At 51.7% G+C, this 26,432-nt stretch overlaps 11 protein-coding genes across 11 annotated transcripts; 4 read left to right on the forward strand and 7 right to left on the reverse strand.

Moving 5' to 3' along the window:
• Nucleotides 1-672: 672 nt before the first annotated feature.
• Z517_08399 (uncharacterized protein) lies at nucleotides 673-2,047 on the forward strand (the record flags this gene model as incomplete). Its single annotated transcript, XM_013426915.1, has 3 exons — nucleotides 673-889; nucleotides 962-1,111; nucleotides 1,164-2,047. The coding sequence occupies 3 exons, from the start codon at nucleotides 673-675 to the stop codon at nucleotides 2,045-2,047; spliced, it is 1,251 nt and encodes a 416-aa protein (XP_013282369.1).
• A 1,278-nt stretch (nucleotides 2,048-3,325) lies between these two features.
• Nucleotides 3,326-4,360, forward strand: Z517_08400 (uncharacterized protein; the record flags this gene model as incomplete). The annotated part of the gene is made up of 3 exons (XM_013426916.1): nucleotides 3,326-3,370; nucleotides 3,459-3,513; nucleotides 3,594-4,360. 3 exons carry the CDS (start codon nucleotides 3,326-3,328, stop codon nucleotides 4,358-4,360), a joined length of 867 nt encoding a protein of 288 aa, XP_013282370.1.
• A 552-nt stretch (nucleotides 4,361-4,912) lies between these two features.
• On the reverse strand, nucleotides 4,913-5,453 carry Z517_08401 (ubiquitin-60S ribosomal protein L40; the record flags this gene model as incomplete). The annotated part of the gene is made up of 3 exons (XM_013426917.1): nucleotides 4,913-5,110; nucleotides 5,224-5,394; nucleotides 5,445-5,453. The coding sequence occupies 3 exons, from the start codon at nucleotides 5,451-5,453 to the stop codon at nucleotides 4,913-4,915; spliced, it is 378 nt and encodes a 125-aa protein (XP_013282371.1).
• Nucleotides 5,454-5,931: 478 nt separating this feature from the next.
• On the reverse strand, nucleotides 5,932-8,585 carry Z517_08402 (uncharacterized protein; the record flags this gene model as incomplete). Its single annotated transcript, XM_013426918.1, has 2 exons — nucleotides 5,932-6,278; nucleotides 6,344-8,585. The coding sequence occupies 2 exons, from the start codon at nucleotides 8,583-8,585 to the stop codon at nucleotides 5,932-5,934; spliced, it is 2,589 nt and encodes an 862-aa protein (XP_013282372.1).
• An 856-nt stretch (nucleotides 8,586-9,441) lies between these two features.
• Z517_08403 (uncharacterized protein) lies at nucleotides 9,442-15,374 on the reverse strand (the record flags this gene model as incomplete). The annotated part of the gene is made up of 2 exons (XM_013426919.1): nucleotides 9,442-14,869; nucleotides 14,926-15,374. The coding sequence occupies 2 exons, from the start codon at nucleotides 15,372-15,374 to the stop codon at nucleotides 9,442-9,444; spliced, it is 5,877 nt and encodes a 1,958-aa protein (XP_013282373.1).
• Nucleotides 15,375-17,231: 1,857 nt separating this feature from the next.
• On the forward strand, nucleotides 17,232-17,870 carry Z517_08404 (uncharacterized protein; the record flags this gene model as incomplete). Its single annotated transcript, XM_013426920.1, has 1 exon — nucleotides 17,232-17,870. One exon carries the CDS (start codon nucleotides 17,232-17,234, stop codon nucleotides 17,868-17,870), a length of 639 nt encoding a protein of 212 aa, XP_013282374.1.
• Nucleotides 17,871-18,193: 323 nt separating this feature from the next.
• Z517_08405 (uncharacterized protein) lies at nucleotides 18,194-20,235 on the reverse strand (the record flags this gene model as incomplete). Its single annotated transcript, XM_013426921.1, has 7 exons — nucleotides 18,194-18,518; nucleotides 18,571-19,076; nucleotides 19,138-19,344; nucleotides 19,392-19,690; nucleotides 19,752-19,949; nucleotides 20,000-20,018; nucleotides 20,071-20,235. 7 exons carry the CDS (start codon nucleotides 20,233-20,235, stop codon nucleotides 18,194-18,196), a joined length of 1,719 nt encoding a protein of 572 aa, XP_013282375.1.
• Nucleotides 20,236-21,482: 1,247 nt separating this feature from the next.
• Nucleotides 21,483-21,866, forward strand: Z517_08406 (uncharacterized protein; the record flags this gene model as incomplete). Its single annotated transcript, XM_013426922.1, has 1 exon — nucleotides 21,483-21,866. One exon carries the CDS (start codon nucleotides 21,483-21,485, stop codon nucleotides 21,864-21,866), a length of 384 nt encoding a protein of 127 aa, XP_013282376.1.
• A 131-nt stretch (nucleotides 21,867-21,997) lies between these two features.
• Nucleotides 21,998-23,622, reverse strand: Z517_08407 (uncharacterized protein; the record flags this gene model as incomplete). Its single annotated transcript, XM_013426923.1, has 2 exons — nucleotides 21,998-22,446; nucleotides 22,509-23,622. The coding sequence occupies 2 exons, from the start codon at nucleotides 23,620-23,622 to the stop codon at nucleotides 21,998-22,000; spliced, it is 1,563 nt and encodes a 520-aa protein (XP_013282377.1).
• A 1,015-nt stretch (nucleotides 23,623-24,637) lies between these two features.
• On the reverse strand, nucleotides 24,638-25,181 carry Z517_08408 (uncharacterized protein; the record flags this gene model as incomplete). Its single annotated transcript, XM_013426924.1, has 3 exons — nucleotides 24,638-24,806; nucleotides 24,869-24,957; nucleotides 25,032-25,181. The coding sequence occupies 3 exons, from the start codon at nucleotides 25,179-25,181 to the stop codon at nucleotides 24,638-24,640; spliced, it is 408 nt and encodes a 135-aa protein (XP_013282378.1).
• A 498-nt stretch (nucleotides 25,182-25,679) lies between these two features.
• On the reverse strand, nucleotides 25,680-26,165 carry Z517_08409 (uncharacterized protein; the record flags this gene model as incomplete). The annotated part of the gene is made up of 1 exon (XM_013426925.1): nucleotides 25,680-26,165. One exon carries the CDS (start codon nucleotides 26,163-26,165, stop codon nucleotides 25,680-25,682), a length of 486 nt encoding a protein of 161 aa, XP_013282379.1.
• Between the last annotated feature and the right edge of the window lie 267 nt (nucleotides 26,166-26,432).

Raw genomic sequence — 26,432 nt, forward strand, 5'->3', positions numbered from 1 at the left:
TGACTGAATCGCCATCTGTTCATCCAACATGGGGGTCCGCATAGGATGCATCCAAACAAGTCGGTTGTCTGTGAAATCAACCTGTTGTTAGGCCTTGAGGACAATGTTGGCGAACACAAGCAAATGCAGGGGCTTTGGAAAGGACACCAGGTTCTGCAGGTGAAAAATGGTCGCTGATTTTCCTCCCCCACCTCCGCAACTTTCTTGGTGCTTGTCATTCCAAACATCTGCCTTCACCCTGAGCGAGAGTCACCATCGTCCGCGCCCTCACGGATCCATCCATCACTGCAAACCCCAGTGACCCAAAGACGACCAACGAGACCTGTGAGCCCTGACACTCTTCGATTGAACCCATCCGAACCATCCATGACACGATGATAAAACAAGGAGGGTTGCTTGGGTCTGGGTGTGGACAAAGTTGACATCTGACAGGGGTCAAACCGGCTGCTTTGTGCGACCTGTCACATTATCAACCACCGCCCGCGTCAAATTCCATCCCCACGCACGTCTTGATGGCCTGGAGGTGACACGGCTATTGTCTGCTCACGACCTGTTTCAATCTCGACCCAAAGAGCGGCGTGCACTAGGCCGTCTGCGCCCGCACCGTCGCTTAAACGTACGGTTCGCAACACACGCAGATGGCGATCGTCCGATCAAGCTAAATAAGGCACAATGCATTGCGGCGCCGACACCGTGGGTGCAGCTGTCAATCAGAAGCAACTGTCAGCTTCTATGGCTTCTGCTGAAAAGGTTCCTCTTTCAGATGTCGACGCCACTGCAAAGGCTGAATCAATACAAGAAGCCTGTCGACAACGGGATTTCGTGGCCCTGGTAACGCTTGCAACTTCGACTGGCGGTCTTTTGAGCGACGAGTTGCGCCGACAAGCTTGTATGTCCCCCCTTGTCCACCAATAGTTCGATACACTCCGTGGCACTTTGAACTGATGCATGAACTTGGAAGGGCCAATTCTATTGGGTTGCACACCTGAAAGCACAGCACCGACCCAGCCAGAGCACTCAAATCAGCACCAGTGGAGATCGCTACCCCGTCACCCGGACGAGGATCAAGTACAACTTGATGTTGATCGCGCCTTTGTATACTACCCTAAAGGTTTGCGCCCTTTTCCCCAACAGCCATGTGACACTGGCCTGACTGCAGCCAGATGAATCGGAACAGTCCCTCGGGCAAAAGAAGGCGGAGCTCTTTGAGTTGATTGTGTCGGCGTTGAGAAGCTATCCAATCCTCTCTTACTTCCAGAGCTATCACGATGTCGTACAAGTACTCCTCCTTGTGCTGGGAAAACATCAGGCTATGCCTGCCGTTCCACGAATCTCTTTGCTCCGTCTTCGCGACTACATGCTGCCGACCATTACACCTGCGACGAAACACTTTGAGCTGGTATCGGCTGTCGTGATGGCCGCCGACCCCGATCTAGCGAATCACATTGCCCAGGCCGAGAATATTTTTGCCTTATCGGCAACTCATTCCCTTTTCGCGCATGATATCTACGACTATGGCGACATTGCCAGGGTGTACGATTTCTTGCTTGCGCATGAACCAATCATGAGCATCTATTTGTTTGCGGCGGTCACAATATCGAGGCGATCGGAGTTGCTCGAGATGCCTGCGGATCAGTCCGATATCCTGACTTTTGTCATATCCAAACTACCCCAGACTTTCAACATTGACGCACGGATCCAGGATGCTGTGACTTTGTTTCGCCATCATCCGCCGCAGAGACTGCCTGGCTTTATCTGGTGGCGCCTCTCTCGCTACAGTGTCCTCAAGACATCACGTTGCATCAAGCAACCTCAGAGCCTGGAAGAAGCGGAGATTCTTTGCCGGAAGCAAATCCAGCAACTCCACAGCCACGAGCTAATGCGCAAGAGAGCACTAGTACTTTACAGATACAGAAAACCCGCCGCATCGATGACGGCCGTCATCTTGGTGGGAATCTTCTCAATCTGGTTGCGAAAGACGGGCCACGACAGGATCTTGTGGTCCATGATATCGACCGCAACTACTTTCTTTTCAACTCCGCGATAGACTGTCCCACCGGATCGAGACCCGGGAAGGAGAAGCTTAGATTTCGATCTTACACGGACCTGACTGGGTGAACGCCCGAAGATTAGAAGTCTCCATATGCAGAGGAGTAAATCTACGTGGTGCTATTGTCCTACGAGTGAATGCTTGGGACGAAAAGACCACCATACTCTGATCAAGCTACGGCCGACTCCACCGTCCACCCTTGCTGCATGTGCATCACACAACCCCACCCGAGCCAATCCTTGATGCTCTTTAACCCTGATATTTCCAATTCTTGCAATGTGCATTGTGTGCCAATGTGGACGGGGATGAGGTGCTCCAACGTGGCGTCTATTGGTGTGTCAAGGGCATCTCCTGGCAAAAAGCTGTCACCCTGGCTCACCACCGAGCAATCACGGGAAGCTATCTAGGCCAATGCCGCCAGCTTGGTATTAGAGGGCAATGCAGCGCTTTCTGGCAAGCTGTGGCACGGGAGAGCATGTTGCTGCAGTGTGATGAATGACGAGCTTCAAGTGCAGTATCCAATTGGAAAGATCTGCCTTGGAGAGCTTTGCTACGACAACATGGCAGAAGTGATAGCCACAAGAGAGGTCTTGTCTGCACATTTTGCCGATGTGCTTACCAGTGAGGGCAGAGAATGTGCACTGCATTGGGGCGGGTGTATACAGGGGATCAGGCACGTTGACATGCACCAAGTCTTTGTTTTGAATAGGTTCTGGTTCTGACCCTGGCGTTCGAGCCAAGCACCACCGACAGGCTTTTGTGAGGTCAAAGACAGGGAATTTTCAGGTAGCCAGACACATAACGATGCTTCCAGTACTTCGACAATTGAGATGCTCTACGAAAACCACAAATATCTGATGAGATCAGCATTGATAGTAGGAGAGAACCCCTGACGTCGCATGTAATGTGCCCTCGTAGATGAGACAGGGTACAGGCATCAAAACGCAGAGCATCAATCTGGAACAAAGACCTGAGGTACAAGTTGACTTACGTGATTGCTTGGATGCCATTCAACCAAGAGTCCCCCTTTTGGGATTGGCTCCAACATGTTTGTAATGACGGGACTTGTCCAGGTGAAAAATGACCGCACTGGTTTGGTAATTTCAAATATTTTCTTGTAGTATGACCTTCACTGCGCTTCACAAGGGGGCGCGGACATCCATCTCCAAATCACTTACTCCGACAGGCAAACGTGTCTGTACTTCGCTCTCAGTCAAGCACCGGCCACCCCGTTCCAAAAGCTCTCTCGCTGTCCATATTCTCTCGCCGCCAAAGATGGCCAACCGAGGCTACGATGTCGTTGTCGACGTCGACACAGAAGTATGCAAACCACCCCCGCCTTTCCCTTGTCTCTTGATCGCAACTGTGTGAGAACAGCACGGCGCGAAAACTAACCACATCGACCCAGGGTGACCTTGGACACACAGACCTGCAAGACGACGACCTAGAATTCCACCCATCCAGTACGTCTCCCCCCATCGGTCCGCCCGCCCACGGCCGTACTATAGAGGTTTGGACCACTAACGAAAGTGCGTTCACACAGACTTTGAATCGAGTTCCTCGAGCCGCAAGATCCAGCCCGACACTCCCTTCCTCTCGGGCTCGGCGAATCCGACCAGCAGCCTGCCCAACGACCCGTCCTCGATGCCGCAGAAGCACATGCTGTGGTCACTGTCCTTCTACGCGCAATTCTTCGACGTCGACACCTCGACGGTCCTGCACCGGTGTCGCTCCGCCATTCTCCCCTTCATCCCCAACACGCCCCCGTTCCTGGACATCATGGACGGGAACCCGGACCTGTACGGCCCCTTCTGGATCGCGACGACCGTCGTGGTGATTCTGTTCCTCACGGGGACCATCTCCCACAAACTCGCGACCGAGGGGAAGAAGCACTTCGAGTACGATTTCAAGTTGCTCAGCGGCGCCGCGGGTCTCGTTTATGGATACACGCTCTTCATTCCGCTGGGCCTCTGGGGCGCGCTCCGCTGGTTCGGCGCTCAGTCTCTCGAACTGGTCGAGTGCTGGGCGCTGTACGGATACAGCAACCTGTTCTGGATCGCTGTCGCGTTGGTCTCGTGGTCGCCGCTCAACGGGCTCAACTACGCCCTCGTGGGCCTGGGATATGGGGTCAGCGTGTTCTTCCTGGTCAAGAATCTGTATCCCGTCATCAGTGCGACGGAGAAGAAGATCAGCCAGGTCCTACTGTTGGCCGTGGTGCTGCTGCACGCCGGCCTGGCCATCGCCATCAAGATCTTGTTCTTCAGCCACAAGAGCCCCGCGAAGGACGATGACAGTAAGATGTTGTTCTAGTTATTGAAGAGGGGCTTTTTGGTAAACCCCTGGCATGGGAAGGGCGCCTGTTCAAGGGCTAGAGGGCATGCTACCGGACGGACACATGGGTTACATGGGTATATGTATCAATAACTCGAGGCATACAGGAAAAACGGGCGAGAGTTTTCTGCGCTTCTGGGAGTTACCGACTCTATTAACGACAAATAAACTTATTCAAGGAACTCGGATCTGCTGTGTGAACTTTTCGTTTCTGCACTCTTCATACTACTTTCTGACAGGCGTATTGGTGGTCAGCGCATGCTAAGGGCGAGCGCGAGATGAACGTGCATTGAAAATCGCCGCGTTTGACAGTCTAGCTTGCCCAGCCCGTGAGAACCTCACGGATTCACGACGCCGTTTCTGCATCTTCTACCGCGCATCACTCCGAAAGGCACACCCAGAGACTCTTGCAACGTTACTCCTGCGTAGGGTGCACCATCCATCAACACTCTCCTGCACTGCCCACAGTCCATCTCGCGCGAAACCGGCCACCCCAGCAAAAAAAATACACGACGCTGCGTACGCAGACCACTACTTGATCTTCTTCTTTGGTCGGAGTTGGTTGGTGTGCCCGCACTTCTTCTTGCGGCAGTTGGTGGCTCGGGGTGGCAGACGGGCGTAGCACTTTCGGCAGATCATCTTCTCGCAGTTGTATTTGGAGGCGAGGGCCTTGAGAGAGGGTTCGATGATACCGCCTCGGAGACGGAGGACGAGATGCAGGGTTGATTCCTAAATTTTGAACAGGCTACAGGTCAGCGGATTCCGCACGACAAGTGAGAAGGCTTGATTTCCTCCTTCTGGGTTGCCATTTGGGACAGTGCGAAAAGAATTGTGCTATGTACCTTCTGGATATTGTAGTCACTCAGGGTGCGGCCATCCTCAAGTTGCTTGCCGGCGAAGATCAATCGCTGCTGGTCGGGTGGGATGCCTTCCTTGTCTTGGATCTTGGACTTGACGTTGTCGATCGTGTCGGACGACTCGACCTCGAGGGTGATGGTCTTGCCCGTGAGGGTCTTGACAAAGCTGTTATACGCAAAGAAAAACCATCATTAGCAATTCATACTCTTCTCATGTCGTTTCTTGAAAATCCCGTAGTGTCGGAGCAATATTTCGCCAAGGTTGTTCGAGTCGGACGTGCGTTCAGGATGACTTACATCTGCACTGAAGACGAAGTCAGTAAAATGGCAAAGGCTCTCTAAATCGCACAGGTCACAACTTACTCTTGTCAAGATCTTCTGGTCACTGGCGATGTTGGTTGATGTGTAGCAGCAAGTGGGATCGAAAAGCGAGGGGTGGCAAGACACCTTTGATTGTGGACGCAGATTTGGCGCCAAGACCTAGCCCTACAGAAATAGAAGGTTGAGCGAATGAGGTCTTCAGCCTTGCCACCTCCAGCCAATGTCCGTCATCGCGTTGATCTCTGGTATTTCTTCCAAGATTAGAAATAGTCGGACGTCTGGAGTGAAGTTACTCGGTACAGATTCTGATTCTATGTAATCCGCTCCCTATACTTTCTCCCCGTGTCCTTTACACAGTCCCTGTTCCTGCCCTTAGTCCACAGGTTCTTCTTCTAACAACAATGAGAAGCTGAAAGGCTCAAATGTCACGCCCTCCCCAACGAAATGTTTACTCATCGCCTCTACCCAGTGCAACCTGAGACTGTGCAACATCGCACTTGTCCCTTCCATGACACACAAGACGGCGATAGTCAACACAAACCAGAAGTAAAAGGTCACAACGATCATAATGACTTGTGCCGCGCCGGACGCCCCAAAAGCGTTTCCTAGCGTCATGTTCCACAAGACGACGGAGAGCTGTTGATGGGCAAGCGAGAGCGCCCACAGACGAAGGTACGAAGCGGTATGGGAAACGCAGTTGAGACAGAACTCGATCGTATCTTATCACCAGCAGGTTAGACAGTGTACCAAAAGGGGGAGGAGCTGAAGAGTCCATAGTACTTACGAATAGTTTGATGAATCATGACTTCCGAGAATTCGAATTCCTCTTCCTCCTCGTCTCCGATGTTCTCGGTGATCATTGCACCCTCGTCATCATCCTCACTAGGTCGGCCATTCATACGGCGTTCATTTGTGTTGGTATTCTCATCGTCGTCGTCTTCTAGATCTGTGGCATGCGTAACACGGCTAGTGTCGCCAATGCCGCGGTATCCTTGAGCAGCAGTCTTCTGATGTTGCCAGCGAAGGTACAGAGGCTTCAAAAGCAGGAGGATGGGCACGTTGATGACGGCAATCAAGAGCAAGAATACTTGAACCCCCGCTTGACCCGAGTAAAGTTGCTCACTTTCTTCAACGTTCCCTGGAGACAGAAACATCTGAATCAACATGTTGAGCAAGGACGGTGGGTTGCGACCTTCGGCTGCCCAGTCGATGGACCATTTGTAAAGGATACAGAACGAAAGATACCCGAAGATGGCTTGGAAGAATATCATGCCAGGCACAAAGTTGCCCCAGACGTCGATAGGAGATTTGAAGTGTCTGGCGTTGACATAGGAGAAGCATAGAGCATAGGTCATGTGGGCCCAACCCATGAGAATAGACAGCTTCATCTTCAAACTGTTGCTGAAGAGCAAGTCATTTTCGGAGCCGTGCCATGCCCAGTCCAGACCAAATGGATATCTGTAGCTTCCTTTGAGGTGAGCGGTGACTTCTGGGCGACCCTCTTCAGGGAACTCCCAGGTAGAGGCGAAAGGAGTAAATCCCTTTGAGAAGACATCATTGTAGATGAGGCCGGTGTACATGGAGAAGATACCCATCATCAGCATGATGTAGCGACCATAGAATGCCATTGCGAACAGTTCGTCCTGCTTGGACCGTGACAATGGCTTTTCCCAGTAGATCATGGCTGCTGCAGCCATGGCCATCAAGCAGCCGTGCCCAAAGTCACCGAACATGACGGCGAATAGAAACGGGAACGTGACGATGGTGTAAAGACCAGGGTTGACCTCTTGATATTTGGCGGTCCCGTAAGCATTGATGATGGTTTGAAAGCCCTCAGTGAACTTGTTGGTCTTGTTATAGGTAGGCGGAGTCCTATTGGTCTTGATTTGATTGACAATTGTCGGCACCGACAACCCGGCTCGGTCGTTGACATCTTGTAGAGTACGCCGAATCTGTGGAAGAGTATTGGTGGGACACCAAGCTTCCGCAATCAAGGTCTTTCTGGCGTGGTCATAGGAGCACATGTTTAATGCATTGAAGACAGCTTTCTCTTTCTTGATGACGATCATCCAAGCAGCCAGAGATCGAGCAATGGCACTCAATTCCGCATCGAGGGTATTCTTGGTGTTCCGGAGGACACTTGCGAGGTCGCCGAGGCGGGTGTTGACTTCGTGAATCTGGTCTCTGCGGATATCACTGCTCTCATCAACATTGTAAAGGTCTGCACCCAGAGACTCGGAGATTTTCCTGATCTTCGCAATGATTTCCTTGCCGTGTGCGAAAATCACGAAAACATTCTTCTGAATCTCTTCGTTGTTCTCGGGGTTGATGATCGGCTCCGGGATTTCCGACTGGTTCATGTACAGGTTGCCACGCAGAGTTCTCCACAAGATTCGTTCAAACGCAGGTAGTCGCTCACGGGGAATGACACCAGCGACAAACCCAATGTTCATCACAGCGAAGCTCTGTTGCTGTTGAGACGCATCCCCATTAGCTCTGCCTTCCTCGGCCTCAGTGTTTCGCAGCAAGGGCGCGTCATCTTCATCGATACTCGCGCGAATATCCTCTGTTTGTCCATGAGCTCTGTCGAAGAAACCTCCGGCCTCCTTAAGAACCCATCGCCACTCGGTCAGCTCAACCTCCCTCTTCTTCAGTGTTTCATAGCTCTCATTCAAGCTGCTGATGCGTTGTTCCAAGCTCTCCGCGCGTTCCACAAGGGCATCGATCTCATTGGCTTGAGGGACCGCGAGCATATTCTCATCGAAATCCCAGTGACTCCTCATCTCAATGTGAGATTTGTCCATTTGACTCTTGAAATAACGGAACTGGCGTTCGACATTGTCTAATCGACGTATTTCCTTGGTGAAGGTGCGTTGGAAAGCAGTTGTCTCAGCATTGAGATCTCGGAACTGGACAACGCCAATTTCACCCAGGGCAGAGACAACTTCACGACCGATTTCGTTGGAGATGTAGAGCTGGGTCAAGGACATGCTCGCCGACCGAAAGAGGGTATCTTTATGGGCCATGCTGGGCGGTTATTGTAGGAAGGAACCAGGCCGCCCAGGCCACGACGTAGAGGAGTTTGAGAAAAAGGCCTCACCAGAGAGCTGTGGCGGCTCACTATAAGAAGTGTGAGAGCTTTGAAAGATGAAAGTCGCAGCCTGGGTCCCTGCTGGAGGTGTTGCTCGATGATTGCATCGTACCTCAGTTGCTGGCTTGGCACGCTAGCCGCTTAAAGGTTCTTCCAAGTTATACGGTCGCGCATTGAGCAGCTACTGCAGACAAGGCTGAGGGCATCACATTTCGATCCTCCATTAGCGGCTCTTGAAGGCGTGAGTATAAGTTGAACTGCAGTCTTGAATTGGATTTCATACGGGGCATCAAGGGATTTTCCTTATCACCTGATACAACCCATAAAGGTCAATCTTCACCCTTTCTTCGCCACCTCGACCCCCAAATAATACTTGACCAATTCTATGCCTCGACCATTCACGTGGTTCTGACCGAAAAGATGCATCTTCTCGCTCATCTCCCGCCTGTCCAATCAATTCTTGTCTCAACAAGGAGGATGGTACTAAGCCATCATAAGCCCGTGTCCTTAGAGAGCTGCAATCGTTATCCCTGAGGTGTAATTACACATCGGAAGAAGGTACCGAGAGTCCACCAGAAAAGAATCGCTCAAAGAAACGAACAACACCACTGTGACCCGTTTAATTTGGACTTTAGCCAGACGCCGACGCTATGCCCAAACACAAAGTTATGCATTTCCATTCTACAAGTAAGTGCAGAGCTAAGCAAAATAGCTCTTCCATAGAACCCCGGAGAGGTCTTCAATCTGTTCTGGTTTGAATGCCTGCCAACGGTCAGTTTCGGTTTACAAGGTCAGTTCATCACAAAACGTACCTTGACATCGATATGCCAAGTATCCTGCCGCGTCTTCTTGAAGTCGCTAATGATACTCTTGACGCTGTTGCCCACTGTCGCCGGGTCATTCGCCGCTTTACTACTTAGCGTGACCAAAACATCAGGCATCCAAGCTGGTGGTGGACTTGAATAAGGGAATGCCTGGATTAGAGACCCTAGCCCAAGCACCGCGGCATGGCGAACGATGACCAAACGCTGTGCTTCAGGAGTAGGTGTGTTAGTTCCCGAAGTTCGCGCTGATGACAGCCCGGCTAGTTGGCCCTTGGGTTTCTTTGGCAGGGGATTGTCAATGAGCATTTGTGTGAATCGATCCCGTAGCTGAATGATCATCCTCTCTCGCAGCTCTAGCGGTGAGCATCGGATCATTCCAGACAGAGTTGTGGCAGCACCCGCCCGCACCTCATGCTGTGTATCTTCGAGCATATCAGCCACACAATTGAAAAGCTTCTGTTTACTTTCCTCCGACAGCAAGAACAAGCGTCTGAAAAAAATGATCTGGATGTTGATCATGACACGGAGACGTTGATGCCATGATGGGGATGTCCTGCCTATGCGAATCAAGGACTCGATCAACGCTTGATCTTCCCCTATTCGATGGGGAATATTCGGCAGATGTCGAAAGACATGGTATGCCAAAGACTGCAACTCGGGATCCTCCTTGACATCCATCATGTGCAGGAATTGCTCCGTGAACAAGTTGGGAAAGTACTTCAAGAGCTGGGTGCACTCATATGACGAGAGCATGGAATCAAGCCACAGTAATATTGTTTTGCTCCCAGACGTATAGGCGGAGGGGGTCTGTTGACCGGGTGTGCGTTCATGCCGCCACTTTTCCAAGCGCGCAAAAATCTCACTCATGGTGGCATCGAACTCCTTGGTTGGCAGATACGGCTGGGTCCCAATAGGACCTGCTTTCCTCTGGGCTTCGAGGAGTTCCCTGACGTCCTTATACGACTCATGGTATCGAGTACGGGTAATCGCAGCAAGAGTTTGAGCCATCGCCTCTCGGACGCCCTTGTATGGATGGTCAATATGGCCTAAAAAGTCTTCCATGATAGGCTTTTCGAGCTGGAAATGCCACCCTGCATCCAGGATCACTTGATGGAGCAGATGAATCTTTGAACTTTCCTTGAAAGCGGCGTTGGATCCCATATCGAGGCGGAAGCTTGTGATCCAATCCACCAGTGGCCATGCTCTCCGAGGGTCCCGACTCTGAAGAATCATATGAAGGAAAGTTGTCCAGTAGCCAGAATTCTCTGGAGTAAGGCCATCTGAGAAGACTCTTTGAATGATTGGGAACGCGAATTCCCATACCATCGTCCTCCGCTCAATGGAATTATCCATGACCGACGTTACCAGACCACCTAGAATCTCTGCCGTGGCACGGTGTTGATGCTTGTCGCTGCCGTCCTCAAAAACTGCCAGTGTTTCTTCTTTGATGTCTTCGAATGTTGCAACGGCTAGACCGTCCCTTATGATCAGTTCGAAGGCATAAGTCAACATCGCCGCGCTCGCCATCCGGAACTTATCTGCGGATTGGTCTCGAGGCTCTTGCTTCAGGTACTTGAAAAAGGTGACAAACCATTCTCGATTGAGGTGTTTGCCGATTACAGCTCTTTTTTTCCACTCAACTTCATCATAGATAATGTCGTTCTGCACGTTAGCCTTGTAGCCGGGCATGTCTTTCGACCACACAAGCCAACCAGGATAATCGTGATCGATGTAAACATCGGCCTCCGGTTGAGAGAAGGCCTTCAGGAATGTCTCGGTCCACGATTCCTCTCCAGCTCTCGTCTCGACTTTGACTTTTGCAGGGAACTCTTGGATTGCCTGGATGTAATTTGCATAGTCGTGGTTGCACACTGCTCGCACATCGGTCATGGTGAAGAGAGCAACTAACCCCTGAGAATACAGGCCGCGCAAACCCGGGTGAGGGTCTATCGTGCCCAGAGTTATCAAATCAATCATGCTGTCTGAAGCAATTGTGTCGAACCTCATTCCCAAAGACATGACAAGCGTGGCCACGCGGGTGGCTTTCTTCCAATGTGAGACGCGAATAAGCTCGATGAGCTCTTCCGCAAGTTCTGCCTTCTTGCGCTCGATGTTGCCACGCTTGGTCAGGATAAATGCCTTTTTCTTTGCGATCTTATCATCGACATCTTCAGCGGGAGCAAATGGGTCGACAACTGTACGGTCGATTATAGCCATTCGATCTCCAGGCCGGCCATAGTCCATGATCTGGAACAAGCCGCCACTGCAAAGCTTTTGGATGGAGGGCTTGTCAGCAGTGCTGGCCTCGATAAATGTTCTTATGACGGCTGGTGTGTATTTCCAATGTCTGCCCACTGTCTTTGCGAGACTGCCAAACAACAAGGCGAATAGTCCGCCTTTAATTCGGGGGAAGTCGTTCTTTTCTACGGCTTTCTGGAAGGCCGCTAAAAGTGGCGGGATGACGAACAATCGAGCTCCAAAAATGACCTTGAGGGCCGATTCGCCTGCACTTTGCGCATTTCGGCGGACTTCCGTGTATAAAGAGACGGCGGACTCTGCAAGGTCTAGTAGAAGCTGCTCGTCAAGCTCTGATCGTGGTCTAGGTGCAGCATTATGCCGGAGCCTCTGGGTATGGTAAACATTGGCTCGTCGGACGAGTATTGAGCGAGGGTAGTCCTTGCGTATGCCGCTCACTTTGTACGGTTGCTCATCAGCATGAAGTAGCCGAGTGACTCTGTCAAGAACGTGGGCAGAGCGCTCGATACCGACATCAACAAACCATGATCGATAGGCAGTGTACAAAGGAGCGAAAGACGACACATCATCCTCCCCCTCTCGAGTCAGAAAGACGTGGACCTCATGAAGAACACGGCCGATCTTCTGCCTGAGTTGATGAAGAAGTTTGTAGTTAGCATCATCAGGCTTTAACAACTCGCCAGCAGGATACTGAAAAGAGGGCTTGATCGATGTTTCGTCTGTGCCATCAAGGGAAGAGTCATTGTCCAAGACGTCACTGGGTTGTTCCGGAGCATGGCCATTTGCCTGAGATATTGAGGTGTCGGTATCGGCATCAACACCTGCCGCAGTCGTGGTCAAACCCTCGTTGACACCCTTGGAATCAAAGAGAACTGATACTCCAGCGAGGAGCAGGCGTAGGAGAACCAGATTCCTTGAGACTTCATCCGACCACTCCTTGCCGCTGCCGTCGCGTTTAATACTGGATGAGCCGTCGATGAGGCGTTGCAGATGTTGCACCGCGCTTTCGGCTTGATTCTCAAACAATTCCACGGCGAAATCAATCTCTTCTTTGCAGGGAACGTGCCATTTTGGTTTGACGGTTGCCGGTGGTTCTGCCGCGCCCCAGAGATCTGCATTGATCCCATTCTTGACTCTGTCCGGTTCATACAAGGCGTAATCCGCGGTGTAGGTTACTGTGAGGTTTAGCAGCAGATGATGCACATAGTTGGAGACGTGCACGGTCGGCATGCCCTTGCATTTCTGCTGCATGTACACAGCGATATCGAACAGTTCCTGCTTGTATTTTAGGACTGCGGAGCCGACATGAACCACGCACATACTCAGCATGCTGATATTCCAAACCAAGCCTCTATCTCGAGGCAGGACATCGGAAGCAGCATTCCTGGTTGAGCCGGCACCGTTCTCATCGATTTCAGTGCGAATGGCACTGATCAAGACAGGGACGAGTTTCGCCAGGGCCTTCTCAGGGTCGACCTTGCACAAGCAGTTGCAAATAAAGGCCATTGCATCTCTCGATTGATGGATGACGTGGTTCGCAACAAAGTCAACAATTTTGTTCAATGCCAGGTCGTACAATTCTGGCGAGAGAGATGCTAGCAAAGGCATAAAAGCTGCTGGCAATGTATTGACGATGTTTTCTTCGGGAGATCCACTTCTGACACGCGCTGCATCTGGCAAATTTTCCAGCAGAGTGAAGACTCGGCCCAGGAACGATGTGACGAATTCTCCAAACCCAGCAGTGGACGAGGCAAGTATCAACTCTTCATCCCTTTCGTTCAAGGCGGCGTAATTCAACTCGACTTGGGAGCCTTCCTGCTCCATACGTTCCATCTCCCCTGTGATCCAGTCTATAGCCAGCATGTTACCTTGAACATCTTCTCGGCCCTTGGAAAGATCCTCAAACGGTATATTGTAGCACACATTCGCGAAGAACGACAAAGTACAGAGCGTTTTGTCCAGATCATTGGCGTCGATACCAGGCAAGGCAAGACCAAGGAGAGCCGTGATATGACAACGGTAGCCTTTAGTCCTGATCATTGTCCTCGCCAAGATTTGCAACGATCGTATAGAGGAGATTGTTCGGTGCACCTCAACAAGCCCCTGCATTGAAGGGTAGATTCGTTGGAGGGCACCGGGGAGGATCAAGTCTGGCTCCAAAAATGCTAGGGCTTGAAGGGTTGACAGCGAATAGCTCATGGCTGTTCCGCTCTTGGCATAAATGCCCATGAATATAACTTCTCGCAAACAGAGGACAAAACGTCTCCGTAATGCTTCATTGAGTTTTCGCTCTTCAGGGACCTCCATTTCACCGTTGCGCTCTCTGTTCCACCGCATAACGAAGAAATCTGCCAGGTAGAACACAAGCTGGGCTAGGGTGCGGGTCCAGGAGCCAGAGTTCGAAGGGTGGAAAAAAGTCTCAATGGCCTGTATCAGGGTCTCGAGAAGAGAAAGGACCGATGTCTTCTTTTCCAGGCAGACCGGTGATAATGACATGACAAACCAGCGGGCAATGTGATGTGAAACGGGGTGCTTGCGTGAATCGCGATCCAGCAGAAACCCCATGCCAGCTGTGATGTCCACGAGAGCACTATAGGGAGAGGTGGATTGCCCTACAGGAATCTCCAATAACCTCAGAACCGCAGTTGTGATTAGCGTTGACTGCTCAGCGGTGAATATCCCGAACTCGGAAAACTCGACCTGTTTACTAGGCAGCGAGTCTCGAGCCAGGCGAGAGAGAAGATCGACCAGGGCGACATCGACGGTTCGGGAGCGATTGACCAACGACCACAAGTGGAAAAAGGTGGGAAGAAAATGTTGAGGATTCAGGTCGTATCGATTGAGCGGAGGGGGTGCTGTTGGCAGCAGCATATTCAGCAGCCCTATCACCACAAATGCGCCCTCAGTCGATGACATTGTGAAATAGGGGAGAATTTCTTCCAACATCGCAGGGATGTCCTCTGGATCAAAATACAGCTGGGCGAAGGAACTGATTTTGATCAGTGTCTTGATATTGCGCTTGAGGTTGGTGGTCTGCATCAAGCCCGACTCGCTTGGTAGCACGAATACTTTGATCTCTCGGAAGAGCGGCCGCCAGTCAAGGGTTAGGTCGAGCAAAGGACGCAAGTAGTGTTTTCGTCTGCGGGCATGTCAGTTGGGAGACCCTTCAAGGCCGTGGACTGGGAAACAACAGACTTTGTGAGTAGCATGAACATGCTAGCGAAGCGTTCGGCCACACTTGGATCAATGCCAGGAGCCAGGGCGAGTTCATAGTAAAGCCTAACGAGCTTTACGCGCTGTTCTTTGGTGGGATCGAACTTGAGAGAAAGCCAGCTGCGCAGTTCCCTAGTCCAATGCACCGCACCTGGAGTGAAGTCGCTGGCCTGGATCGCAATGTAAAGATGTTTGAGTATCTCTGCCAGATCTTCCTGTCTCTTCGCCTCATCTTCCACAGTATATGGCAAGGTAGAAAAGTAAGGGTACGTTCGAGGTCTGTTGCGCTTGCACTGGCTGCCGGACTCGTTCGTTTGACCATCTTGCATGGCTATGGTACCGCCCGGAGAGGTCGCTCTTGAGATTTCAGAGCCTTGTTTGGTAAGGCTGCCGTTGAGGAGCTCTTCCATGTGCTGCTTTGGGATTTCCATGGCCTGTTATTTGTTCGCCTGCTGGATCGCTGGGGTCATTCGAGTCGAAGGAGTGAGGATTTACCGATTGTCCTGGATCATACCGACGCTGACAGAAGCAAGAACCACGACTTGGATGACACACTCTCTTGTCGAGTTAATGGTCGTACAAGGACTGGCAGGCGACGTGGTTGTATACGACCCCAGGCGCTTAGCAAGCTGCGGTGCAGCCTTGCGACGTCGTACGTCACGTTTATGCCTGCGAACAGATGCTCGACGATGCGGAGGAGGAAGGCTCAGGAGATAGACAATGTCACGTCATCCGAGGGGGGCAACAATGTATTCAGAAATAGGATAATCAGTTGCTAAATATGAGGATTTTGCTCAACTGCACGCGACACTTGAGTATGAACATGTCTGTCCCAAAATCTCCGCAAGGCACGAGGCATCAACACAGCAGCAGCGCCGCCCAGGCGAGGGAAAGGCTTGGCACTGCCAACTGTCACCATGTATTATCAATGTGCACCTGCGCTTCATCACTTTTTCTGTTCCATAGTCTCTGCCCCTTTAGCAGCCATCTCCAGTTCCTTTCAATTCCCCAGCTCGTGCTTCCTTGGTCTCGTCAGGCTGCCTTCTTATCTTGAGGACACGATGTCAGTCTTCTTGAACGAGGTGCCGAAGTCATCCGGGAAACATGTACCCTAGATCAGAGCTGCGACCAACAAATCTTCACCCCCAGAGTAGGTGGTCCTGTCCTGTCCTGTTGAAACGATCTTCCCGGGCTAGGACTGGCGAAAGGCTTCTTCTCTCGTCTCAAGAACAGTACCATCCTGAGTCGTTTCTCGGCTGCAAGCAATCGCGCAAATCGATTGTGCATATGCTTCATGTCTCTTCGAAACGGCCTTGCAGAATGTACCTTCAATCTGACCATAATTGACCAATATTGACATCCCCAGAGCACGAGAAGGTAAATTTTCGAGCTGGTGCCTTGGATGTCGAAAGGGCAAGGTGATATGGAGAGAATACTCCCATGGAGTGTTTTCCTTGTTACCCTGCCTGGCGTTTCCGGATCTTTTGGCACGATGGCTAGCTAGGTGTACCTAGGACTCGGAATTCCGAATTGCACCCTCTGCAACAAGTCTTAATGACGGAACAAGACTGCATCTTGCTCTGTATACTCTTGGTCAACCTTTTTCCAAGTCATTTTGGAAGGTTGAACCTCGAATTTGGGTTTCTCTGTCGAACCCAGTCCAAGCTGATCGAGCGACCTTATCTCCGAACTACCTTACTCTAAACACTCCTCAGTCTCCTGTCGGAATCCAGGAAACCAGATTGAAGAGCAGTATGTGCTTTTTGCAGGGTCTTATGCATGTTAAACTCGAATCCTACGAAAAAGAACCAGACTTGCCTCAAACCCGTCCACTGGTCGTGGAGCACAGCAGAGATGGTACCAGAGATTATCGGCGTCCCTTGACTTGGCTCAAAAGAGGCTGAACGTCCTGCAAAGAAACCATTAGGAACCAAGAAGTTGGTCGGTGTTAAGCCATGGGTAAGAAATTGTTCCTCCAGCCAGTTTTCATTACTATCCGCCCACAACTACTGGGTCATGGAAACAAGATCCGGAATCGCCCGCGAACGGGCCATTATCGACGATAGCGCATTGCAACTGCACAGTGACAGTTTTCATCGCCCAGGCCCACAACGTTGCATATGCATCTCGGCATTAATTTTTATCTCCGCCCTGTAACATATAGCAAATACCACTTCGACCTGGATCACTCTGGATTTGGATCACGACTCCTGCGTAACAGGTGTGCGATTTCGCTCGCTAACCTCATCTCATATGCTTTCTTGCCCGCCATTTCCTTCATGTTGACCATGGCAAACGCAGTCTTCACACCTGGCGACCTGTCATCGCCACTGTCAATCTCACCTCATGAAACTGCGGTGTTGCTCATGGACTATCAAAACATGACTCTTGCGGGGATTGGGGACGTTGCCGCAACCAGTGTCCTCAATATTGCATCACAGATGCGCGACTGGGCACTCGACAAAGAGATGACCGTCTTTCACTGCCTCATCGACGCTTCGCCCGGCTCAAAGCCTCCCAATCACTCGAGGATCGCCGCAAGATGGAAGATGTATGAAACCAAACTGGATGGAAAGCCATGGTACGGCCGTGAAGCGGAGACACTGGCAGTTAAACGACATCCCGACCGCGAGCTCAGCTTCGTGAGAACACCGGGATTCATCTCCGCCCTTGAGTCCCATGGGCTGTCGAGCCTGTTAAAGGAAAAGGGAGTCAAGTCGCTCATCATCGGCGGCATCAGCACTTCTGGCTGTGTCCTGAGTACCACTCGTGCTGCGACAGATCGTGGGTATATCGTGACGGTGATGGAAGATGCATGTTTTGATCCAGTTCCAGGCGTGCATGGCATGTTGGTTACACATGTCTTGCCCATAAGTGCTCATGTGGCCACGTCATGGGAAATCCAGAATGCATGGAAGATTCTATAATGTTTTGTTCTGGTCATGTCTTGGGGATTAAGAACTGGGCTCCTCCGCTGCGGCGCACTTGCATTTCCCAAGAGGCTATTGAATTTGCAGGTGCGAGGCAGGCGATTCTCACATATATCGGTTGTGCCAAGTCCGTCTTTTCTTGTACTTGGCACGCATAATCCGAAATCGACCTAACCGCCACAGTAATTTTTCTTCGTATATCCCTGTCATGCAACGATAATTTCGTCAAAGACAGAGCCAAAAATCCCCCACTCGTCGAAGTTGAAATCGCTTGGACTTGGGAAGTTGTCATTCTGTACAGGGCGAGTCAGCTTCGTCTCTCACGGCCAGATGGGGCCACTTACCATGTCGGGGAATTGGAATTCTTGACGGCCGAGCGCCACATTGTCGTCAGAATCCGGCCCTGAGCGAATGTCTCTCTTCTCCGCCTCTGCTGCTTTTTGGGCGGTCCGCCTTGCAAGGTTGGCTACATCACGGGCAAATGGATAGCTCATATCGCCCTCGGTGACGAATTGCATGTTCGCAAAGTACCCGACCATGATGTCTAGCAACGCAAGGTCGGAAGAAGTGGAAGCTCCATGCGGGTGCTTGAGCACGTAGATGAAGACATTGATCAGGCCTAGCATCGGAAAGTAGAACGCAGCCCTAAAGATCTGTCAGCAGGAGAACATGCGAGGAGACCCCACGATTCACCCACCATTGCGAAGCGTCTGGCTTGATCTCAACCCCTTTGGCTATGACCAGCATGTTCCTCGCTGCCCCGTGGACGATTTCGGAGCTTGCCATGATTTGCTCGCGGATGCCCTCACCCATCCGGCCATGGCCAAAGAGAGTCGAGCTGATCCAGGGGTAAGCAAATGCGGCATGAATCGAAGTCAGACCACCGTAGTATCCATAGTAGATCAGGACCAGCCGGCACAGGCGCCTCCTATCGACGATCGAGAATGAACCAAGGGTGTCTGGTGGTTTCAAATCGTCAGGGAGAGAGTTTCTCCAGCCCCGTAGTTGGGCGTCCAGATCACGCACCGCCTCTAGCAGAACCGGGGAGGACCGCTGGAGGGCTTGGAAAGAGAACAACCTCTTCGCCACTTGAGACAGAATACGAGCTTGCTGGATCACAGCGACAAGCGCGGGAACATCGATTGTGCTTCCGGGGCATGCGTCCTTCGGGACCTGACAGCTAATCTCGTCGTCATCGATCAACTACAATCGAGATTGTCATTATCCTGGAGAAACAAAGGATTGGGTGGGGGATGTTACTCACCGAAGGCCGTCCAGAGCGCAGGGCTATATGCTTCTCGCAGCAATAAACTGCCCAGAAGAGCCAATTGCATTGCTTGGCTTCGTCTGCAGACAAACTCCATCCCGACCCAGACTGTCGATGTATCCCTTTGGCATGTGCCAGTCGCACCGCCATTGAGCAAAGCTGATATTCAAGTGATGGTGAGCCCAGCCCACCAGCAAAGAATGTCTACCTCTGTCAGTTCTCCGCTGCCCGGTGTATGGAGCGGAACGTACCATGGCCAATATGCAGCGTATGGAGAGAATTCCATTCGGCGTGAAAAGAATCTGGACGAGGGATGATAGAGCCTGCTGGAAATAACCCCAGGCCTGTGATTGAATCTCTTTGTAACTCAAGGTAGAGTGTTTGGGCAGGTATATGGTGCACCCGGCTGCGTAGATGGTCTTGCGCAGTGCGTGCCAGACTACGTCCACGTTGCGTTTCGACTCGCCACGAAGCCAAGCACTGAGTGTGGCCTCGAACTCGGGTCTGTGCACAACACCGTAGATAGATTCAAAGGATTCGTCAAAATATGCTATCAACAATAATGTCAGTATTCTAGCTGGGAGGAGGCGGAACATAGAACAGCCAGAAACCATTGACAAATGCCCATGCCATTTCCGGCTCCGGCTCCGAGTTTGGATGAGGAGCCAAGGCACTCATGTCCATAGTCAGACGCCGTGTCCACGTGGAGACCAGGTCTCTTGCACTCTCGCCAAAGTCGCTGGAACCAACCGCTTGAGATACCCAAGCAAGCCCTGGTTTTGAGCAGATGGAGAGCCAGGATCCGGGCCCTGGCTTCAGGTCAACAAAGGTCCTTCTGACGGCTGGTAGGCGAAAATACCATGATGTTCCCAATTGCCCTGCTGTCACGTAAGCCTGTAGTCTTCCACGAACAATTCTTGGCCTTCTTACACTGTGAGGGGTGAGGGCGCAGTTTTCACGCTCCGACGCCGGCGGTAGCCGTGGAGGCTGCAAAGCCTCTGAGCTGAAAGGCTCAATGGTTGATTCGTCGACGTCCTGGTGCAATGTTCCTATCCCATCGGCGCTTGCCAATGCTTCTTCTAAGCGGGTGTCCATGTCGAAGGACTCTGGCTCTAGTGGGAAAGATGTTGTACTCGGACACATGCCCATTTCCGTGCGGCCAGATTGAACAGTGTAATTGCACGACACAGTCTCGTCGCTGTGACCGATCGGCCGTTCCCCGCATGACGAGTAGGACGTAGCTGTCGGAGGAGGCGAGTAACGCCCCTGAGAGCCACTTGAGTGAATCTGACCCGACGGTGATCTGTGAGCGTGGTGCGCGCAGGCTTTTATATTCGCCCCCCGAGACCCATTGGGGTGCTGCTTCGCCAACGTCGTTGGCCTTCTCCCTCTCCGTGAGGGCACATAGGTGCAAAAACTCCCGGTGCGCTGAGATGGTCATCAGACATGGGAGCTTGAAAGAGTTTTGAGCGGACACTCGCGGCCATACTTGACACTTGTCACATGGTTCTCGACCATTACCTGAAACACAGTACAAGAAATACATTAGTCGGCCGAGACCACAGGTGCAGGCTCGCTCGACCTACATTTCACTTTCTTTGCGCGACAGCGACAACAGGTGTTGGACAACTTCGAGGGCTCGATCGGGTGAACCATGGTAGGAAACGAATCTAGTGCTTGAGCGAATTGGGCTCGATGTGACTGACATTCGAGGCACACGGTGAAGTTTACCAGGGAGAGGAAGATGTGCAGGACTCGCTGTCTCAAGACGACCACCAACATCCCGGCCTCCACGCCACTCCCCGCTGCGGTGTGGAGAGATACACTTGGCTTCCGGCTACTTAAGCGGGTCCGGATTTCCCCAGGTGAGGTATGGACGGGGTTACTGTGAGAACCCGAGAAGGTCGTGTCGAGGGTAGCCAAGACCCCGCAATCTGTACCAGGTACAGTAAAAGATGATTTCGTTCTCGGGGTCTTGGGATTTTGCCCACAGCCCGGATTTAATCCTTAGCGCAATACCCAGATATTATACGATCTAGGCTACTGTTAGGGACGGCGGCCAACGAAACGAGAAAAAGGAGTCGTGCACAGGTAAATGGCTATCTAGCTATCGATAATGAACTCGAAGTATATAGAATGTAATGATTACGAACCGACCTTGTACGCGGTCACCGACTGAGAGGGAGTAGTGCCGCTAGACGACATATTACCTCGGGTATACCAGTCTCCCTGTTGCGCACAACTGAGCCTCGCCCGAGAAGGGAGGATCTGCTAGCATTTACTGAAGAGTATCTCAAAGCGCAGAACGGGTTCCACACCTACAAAACCCTTTACTGGCGTCAATGGCTCAACAACACGCCGTCAAGCTGATCCTGTTCTTCAAAAGAAAGCCGGGAATCAGCCCCGTCGAATTCGAAGACTACTACGAAAAGAACCATGTTCCCCTCATCGAACAACTGTTCCCGTCCTGCATTCAACGATATACACGCAACTACATTCAGCAGGAGAGCGCGATCGAAGGACGTGCAGGAGGGTCAGACGAGGCATTCTCCGACGTGATGACCGAAGTGTGGTTCGAGACCGAGGCCGATTTTGCAGATTTCCAGCACCGCCTCGCAGACCCTGCGATTCAGGGACCTCTGTTTGCCGATGAGGCAAATTTCATCGACCGTTCAACCATAAAATTCTACGTCGTCAGGGAAAAGTCATCGCAATATAAGGGGTGAAACGGTCACAGACAGGGCTGTCCATAGAAACCTCTAGCTCCTCGTGTGCTCCAGCGTACCCCAGTTACACAATCAGAAGGATGCAGCAGAGATAGGAAACGCTTCTTCTCATAGTCTTCTCGAGCTCGAATCTATGTACTGCTGAGTAACGACAACCGTTTCTCGCTGCGGACTTTCAAGGTAAAGTCGAAAGGTTTTGGCCCTGTGTTATTCCCCGGTTTGTAGTCGTACCATGGGACCGGAATGACATTGCCTGACGAGTCGAGCTTCTTGTCGACACTGCATGCCCACATGAGCATTGTCACCTCGATGAAAAGTGAGCGCTCGGCAGCCAAAAGACCAGGACAGATGCGTCGCCCAAAGCCAAACGCCGCGTACCGTTTCAGATTGGGGAACTGGGTGAGTGGCTCTTGATACGTCGGAAACTCGGGTCTTAGCCATCGATCAGGATTGTAGGATTCCGGGTCCGGATAAACTGATTCATCTTTAAACATGGCGTATTGGTTCGCATGGATGATCGCGCCTTTGGGGATGTAGTACCCCTTGTAGTTGTCTGCCGCCGTTGACAAGTGAGGAATGCCTGTGTGGAGTCGGTCAGTTTTCTGCCTTGCTCACACAAGGTTTCTTGGAGAAGAGATTTACCTCCCGGAACAACAGGCCTCCACCTTAAGGTCTCCTTGATGGCGGCCCGCACAGTAGGAAGGTAGGGCCAGTCTTGGAAAGAAGGTAACCGATCTCCGACCACCTCATCGATCTCTTGTTGAACCTTTGCTTGCCAGTCAGGATAGTGCCACATGGCGAGGCAGTAGGACTGCATTGATGAAGACGTCGTGCCAGAACCGCCCTCGAAGAGGGTCCCCATGCAGTATATCGCCTCGAACTCCGAAAGTTCGTAGGTATCCTGCTTCTCTAGAAAGGCGTCGACCATTGCCTGAGGTCCATCCTTGGGTCGTCCACTTGCTTGATGATAACGCCTCAAGGCTTCGCGGAAGAGACCTAGGAAGTACGTATACTCATAGTTATGGAGTACCCTAGCTTCAGCCTTGAAGGGAGCAAGAAACTCTGGGAGGTACTTCAACTGAGGGATAAAATCGACCAAATATGTCCCTGGTGCGCCAGTCCGCTCGAGTGTTCGTACGATATTGGTAATCGTCTTCACATGATCAGCTTCCTCAACAGAAGGAACTTTCTTGTCGTAGAGTATCCGCAGCATGACCAGTGATGAGTACCTTTCGAAGAGGTATTCATAGCTGCTGCAGTCGTTAATGAGGTCCCTGACGAGGCGCTTGGCTTCGTCGACTTGCACGCCATCCCAAACTTCAAGGGAAGTACTGGATAACCGCGCTGCCGCCAGTTTACGCGCGTTTCGCCAGTACTTATTGAGAGGGCTGGTGCCGAGATTACCATTGCCCGAGACGAGCTCGTGAAGCATCACAATAGGCGGGCGATCCGAGTATTGGGCGCCTTTGAGGGCGAGAAGGTCGTTTGCGATTTCGACATCCGAGATGACAATATGGGTGGTGCCTAGAATATTGACTTGGAAAATCGGCCCGTATATGTCTGACCACTCTTTGAACTTGTGGTAAGAGAACGTCTTGGGGAACTCCAGGACACTGCCGAGGAATGGATAGCCCTTGGGCCCTGGGAGCGGTTTCAAACCATCCGGAGCGGTGGACGTGGTCGAGGTGGATAGCCGGTAAAGTGCCCAGATGATGGTGCCCACCACCACAATAGACAGAAGTTGAACGGCAAACATGGTGAAATGGACTGTCGTGGCACTCGAACGCCGCAGAAAAAGCAGTCCTCGAGGATAAATATGATGGTGAACCTCCAACTGAGATCACAACCCGTTCTGGTAAGGATGAATCGCTCGCGAGATGCTCATCCTCACCTGACTTTGCGAGACCGGCAGGACCATGGCCTAGAGCCCGGAGGCCCAACAGCATCAAAGGAAATCTGTAACTGAGATTTCGTGACCGGTGAATAGGTGCTGCACATGGGTGCACAGCTGACCGATCGCCCGAACATAGACCCAGGAGTTCGGCTACCTCCCACACATGGCCGAGTCGTTACCCAATACGATGGGGCCCCAACCATAACATTCTCCAATCGCCTCTTCCAAGGACAATGATGGGTACTTCTAGACGCGACCAATGTACGGTCCAGTCTCTTACACATCCGGCGAGAGAGTATAGGGTTGCCGTCAGGAAGTCAGGCTTTCTCCCGTACTCGGTCAACAGTGAAGGCCAGCGTTGCCAGCTAACAGTCCTGACCTACATGTAAATCCACGCTAGCTAATTGGTGAAGTTACTAGCCTATCATCTACGTCTTCTTGTAGGCTAATCTATAAACGGACTAGTTTCTACCACGACCGCTAAAATCCCCTTGCCTAGTTGGCAACGCTGGGGTCGGGATCTTGGCCTTCAGTGATGAATGATGGCCAAGATCCCGACTCTCCGCCCCTCGCGCAGCGGACCCCGACCACACGAGCCAAGGTACGTGGGCGAGCCCAGTGGTAACCCTGAGCATCTGATGAACTTCATGGAGCGACCGTGGAAACAGCGTCGTGGGGACGCTTCAGATGATCTCGCTGTAGATAGTACTCTCAAGAATTCTGGAGATACGGCTTTGCCCTAAAAGATTCCATACTCTTGTGCAATAATATTCTGTTCTGACACGCTGTACGGCCGAAGCTATCTGAAGATCCCTGGGTCGCCACATCCTCCGCGCAATGGTCAGGCCTTTGCCTGCATACAAGTGGTCTTTGACGTCTAGAAGGAACTGGGGCCTTCGTGCTCAACAAACTTGTTGTCGTTGATCTGCACGTAGTCCACACCGACATTGAACACGATCTTGTCAATGTCGACGAATTTGGCTTCATCAGGACGGATCTTGACCATGTATTCTGGGTCGCTGAAGAAATCGGACATATCCTCGTATCTGGAAGCGAATGCATTTAGTCCCACGGCAAGCTGATGAACTTGAGCATTCAAGCCACTTACTTGTTCACCAGGAACTCTGCGATGCCGTCGTAAGGCGATGGCATGCCAATGGCCGCGCCCTTGGCTTTGTATTCGGGCGTCATGTGGTACTGGGGAATATGGCTTAAGCCAGGGCGCACAGAGAGGCGTCTGTTGTGCAAATGTGGGAGGTGGGCAGACATACTTGTGTGTACTTGAGAATGCCATACTTGATGAGCATCGGTGCGACGAGGGGCCCATGGCCATTTGCCCAATAACTATGAAATTCTTTGTCGGTGATGTCGGTTCGCTTCGTGACAAGCACAGATATGCGACAGACCTTTTGCAGCGACATTTTGTTTTAGGCGTGTTGCCAGTGTTGGGACGTGGGTTTCTTGTTTGCTGATGTTGGTCTTTTCGAAACAGGTTCCAACACAGTGTTACCGGGCATACGTTTATCTACGTGCACCGCTTAGCCAGGTTGGATATCTCAAGAGGCCATGAGGTGCCAATCCCGCTAAGTATTGCCCGAGGTAGCTGAAGGCATACCAAACTCGCGGTATTTGCCAATCCTTCGCCGGCCCGGGATCTCCACCATCCCTTGCGTCGGGGTCTCGGCACGAGTCGAACAGCATGTTCGTGGGGAGGAGGCTGGAGGCTCTGCGGTCGGGGACTGAACTGCGCTTTCGGCGGTGTGAGGAGAAGTTTCCAATATTTGCATGGAGGGTCACTGAAAGAGAGTCTGCTTGGTTCAATATCAGGCTGGAATTGTATGAAGAAATACAAAACTATCATAGCCTCATACTGTCTAGCCAGCGCGTCCAGTTCGGTCACTCTTCTACCCACAGCTAGGTCATGCTGTGACCTGCAGCTCCTTGATGGCATCGAATATTTCGTGAGAGTCGAGGAAGATCTCGTAAAGATCGGATTGCCACTTCCCGCCAGCCGACTGAACCAGGCTCATATACGTTACAAATCCTGCGTCAACCCTCCGTCCATTTCTCAGTTTGTACCAAATGAGTCCTTTGACGAGGAATTGCTTTGATTTCGAATCGGACTGTCCGGTCAGAGCGTAAAACTGTCGCAGTGTGTGGCCACAGTCAACGACCGGCCCATTTTCTGGATGGATCAAGCCTCTCCTCAGATCGCCGAGAGCTTCGCGAGAGTTTGTCGTGATATGGGAGAAGATGAATTTCGCGTCGAGGGCAAAGAATTCGAGCAACTCCTCAGTCCTTGCTGTGGGATTGTCCCATTCGCGAAAAAAGGCCGGGATGGTCTCGTTGAACGGCGCTGGGATGGAGGACTGATTGTCGAACTCGTAGTGCTTTGGGAAAGCCATATTTCGCAGAGATTGTGCAGAACCCCGTCTGGCCAACTGCCTTTGGGACTATATGCGTACCACAAGCGATTGTTTGTCTTATTTCCTTTGCTGGTGTCTACCGAAAACTTCATCTGGACGGGGTCTTGGCCTTCTTACCGCAACTTCGGCATCTTCCTTTAGACGAAGTATACCTTGCATTTGCGGGGGTTTTTAGCCGAACATCTGGGTGTTCAAAGGTGTCTTGACTATTTACCCATGTGAAGCCGTTGAATCACACTTCAAAAT

The sequence above is a fragment of the Fonsecaea pedrosoi genome (assembly GCF_000835455.1).
Source record: "Fonsecaea pedrosoi CBS 271.37 unplaced genomic scaffold supercont1.5, whole genome shotgun sequence".
Taxonomy (NCBI): Eukaryota; Fungi; Ascomycota; class Eurotiomycetes; order Chaetothyriales; family Herpotrichiellaceae; genus Fonsecaea; species Fonsecaea pedrosoi.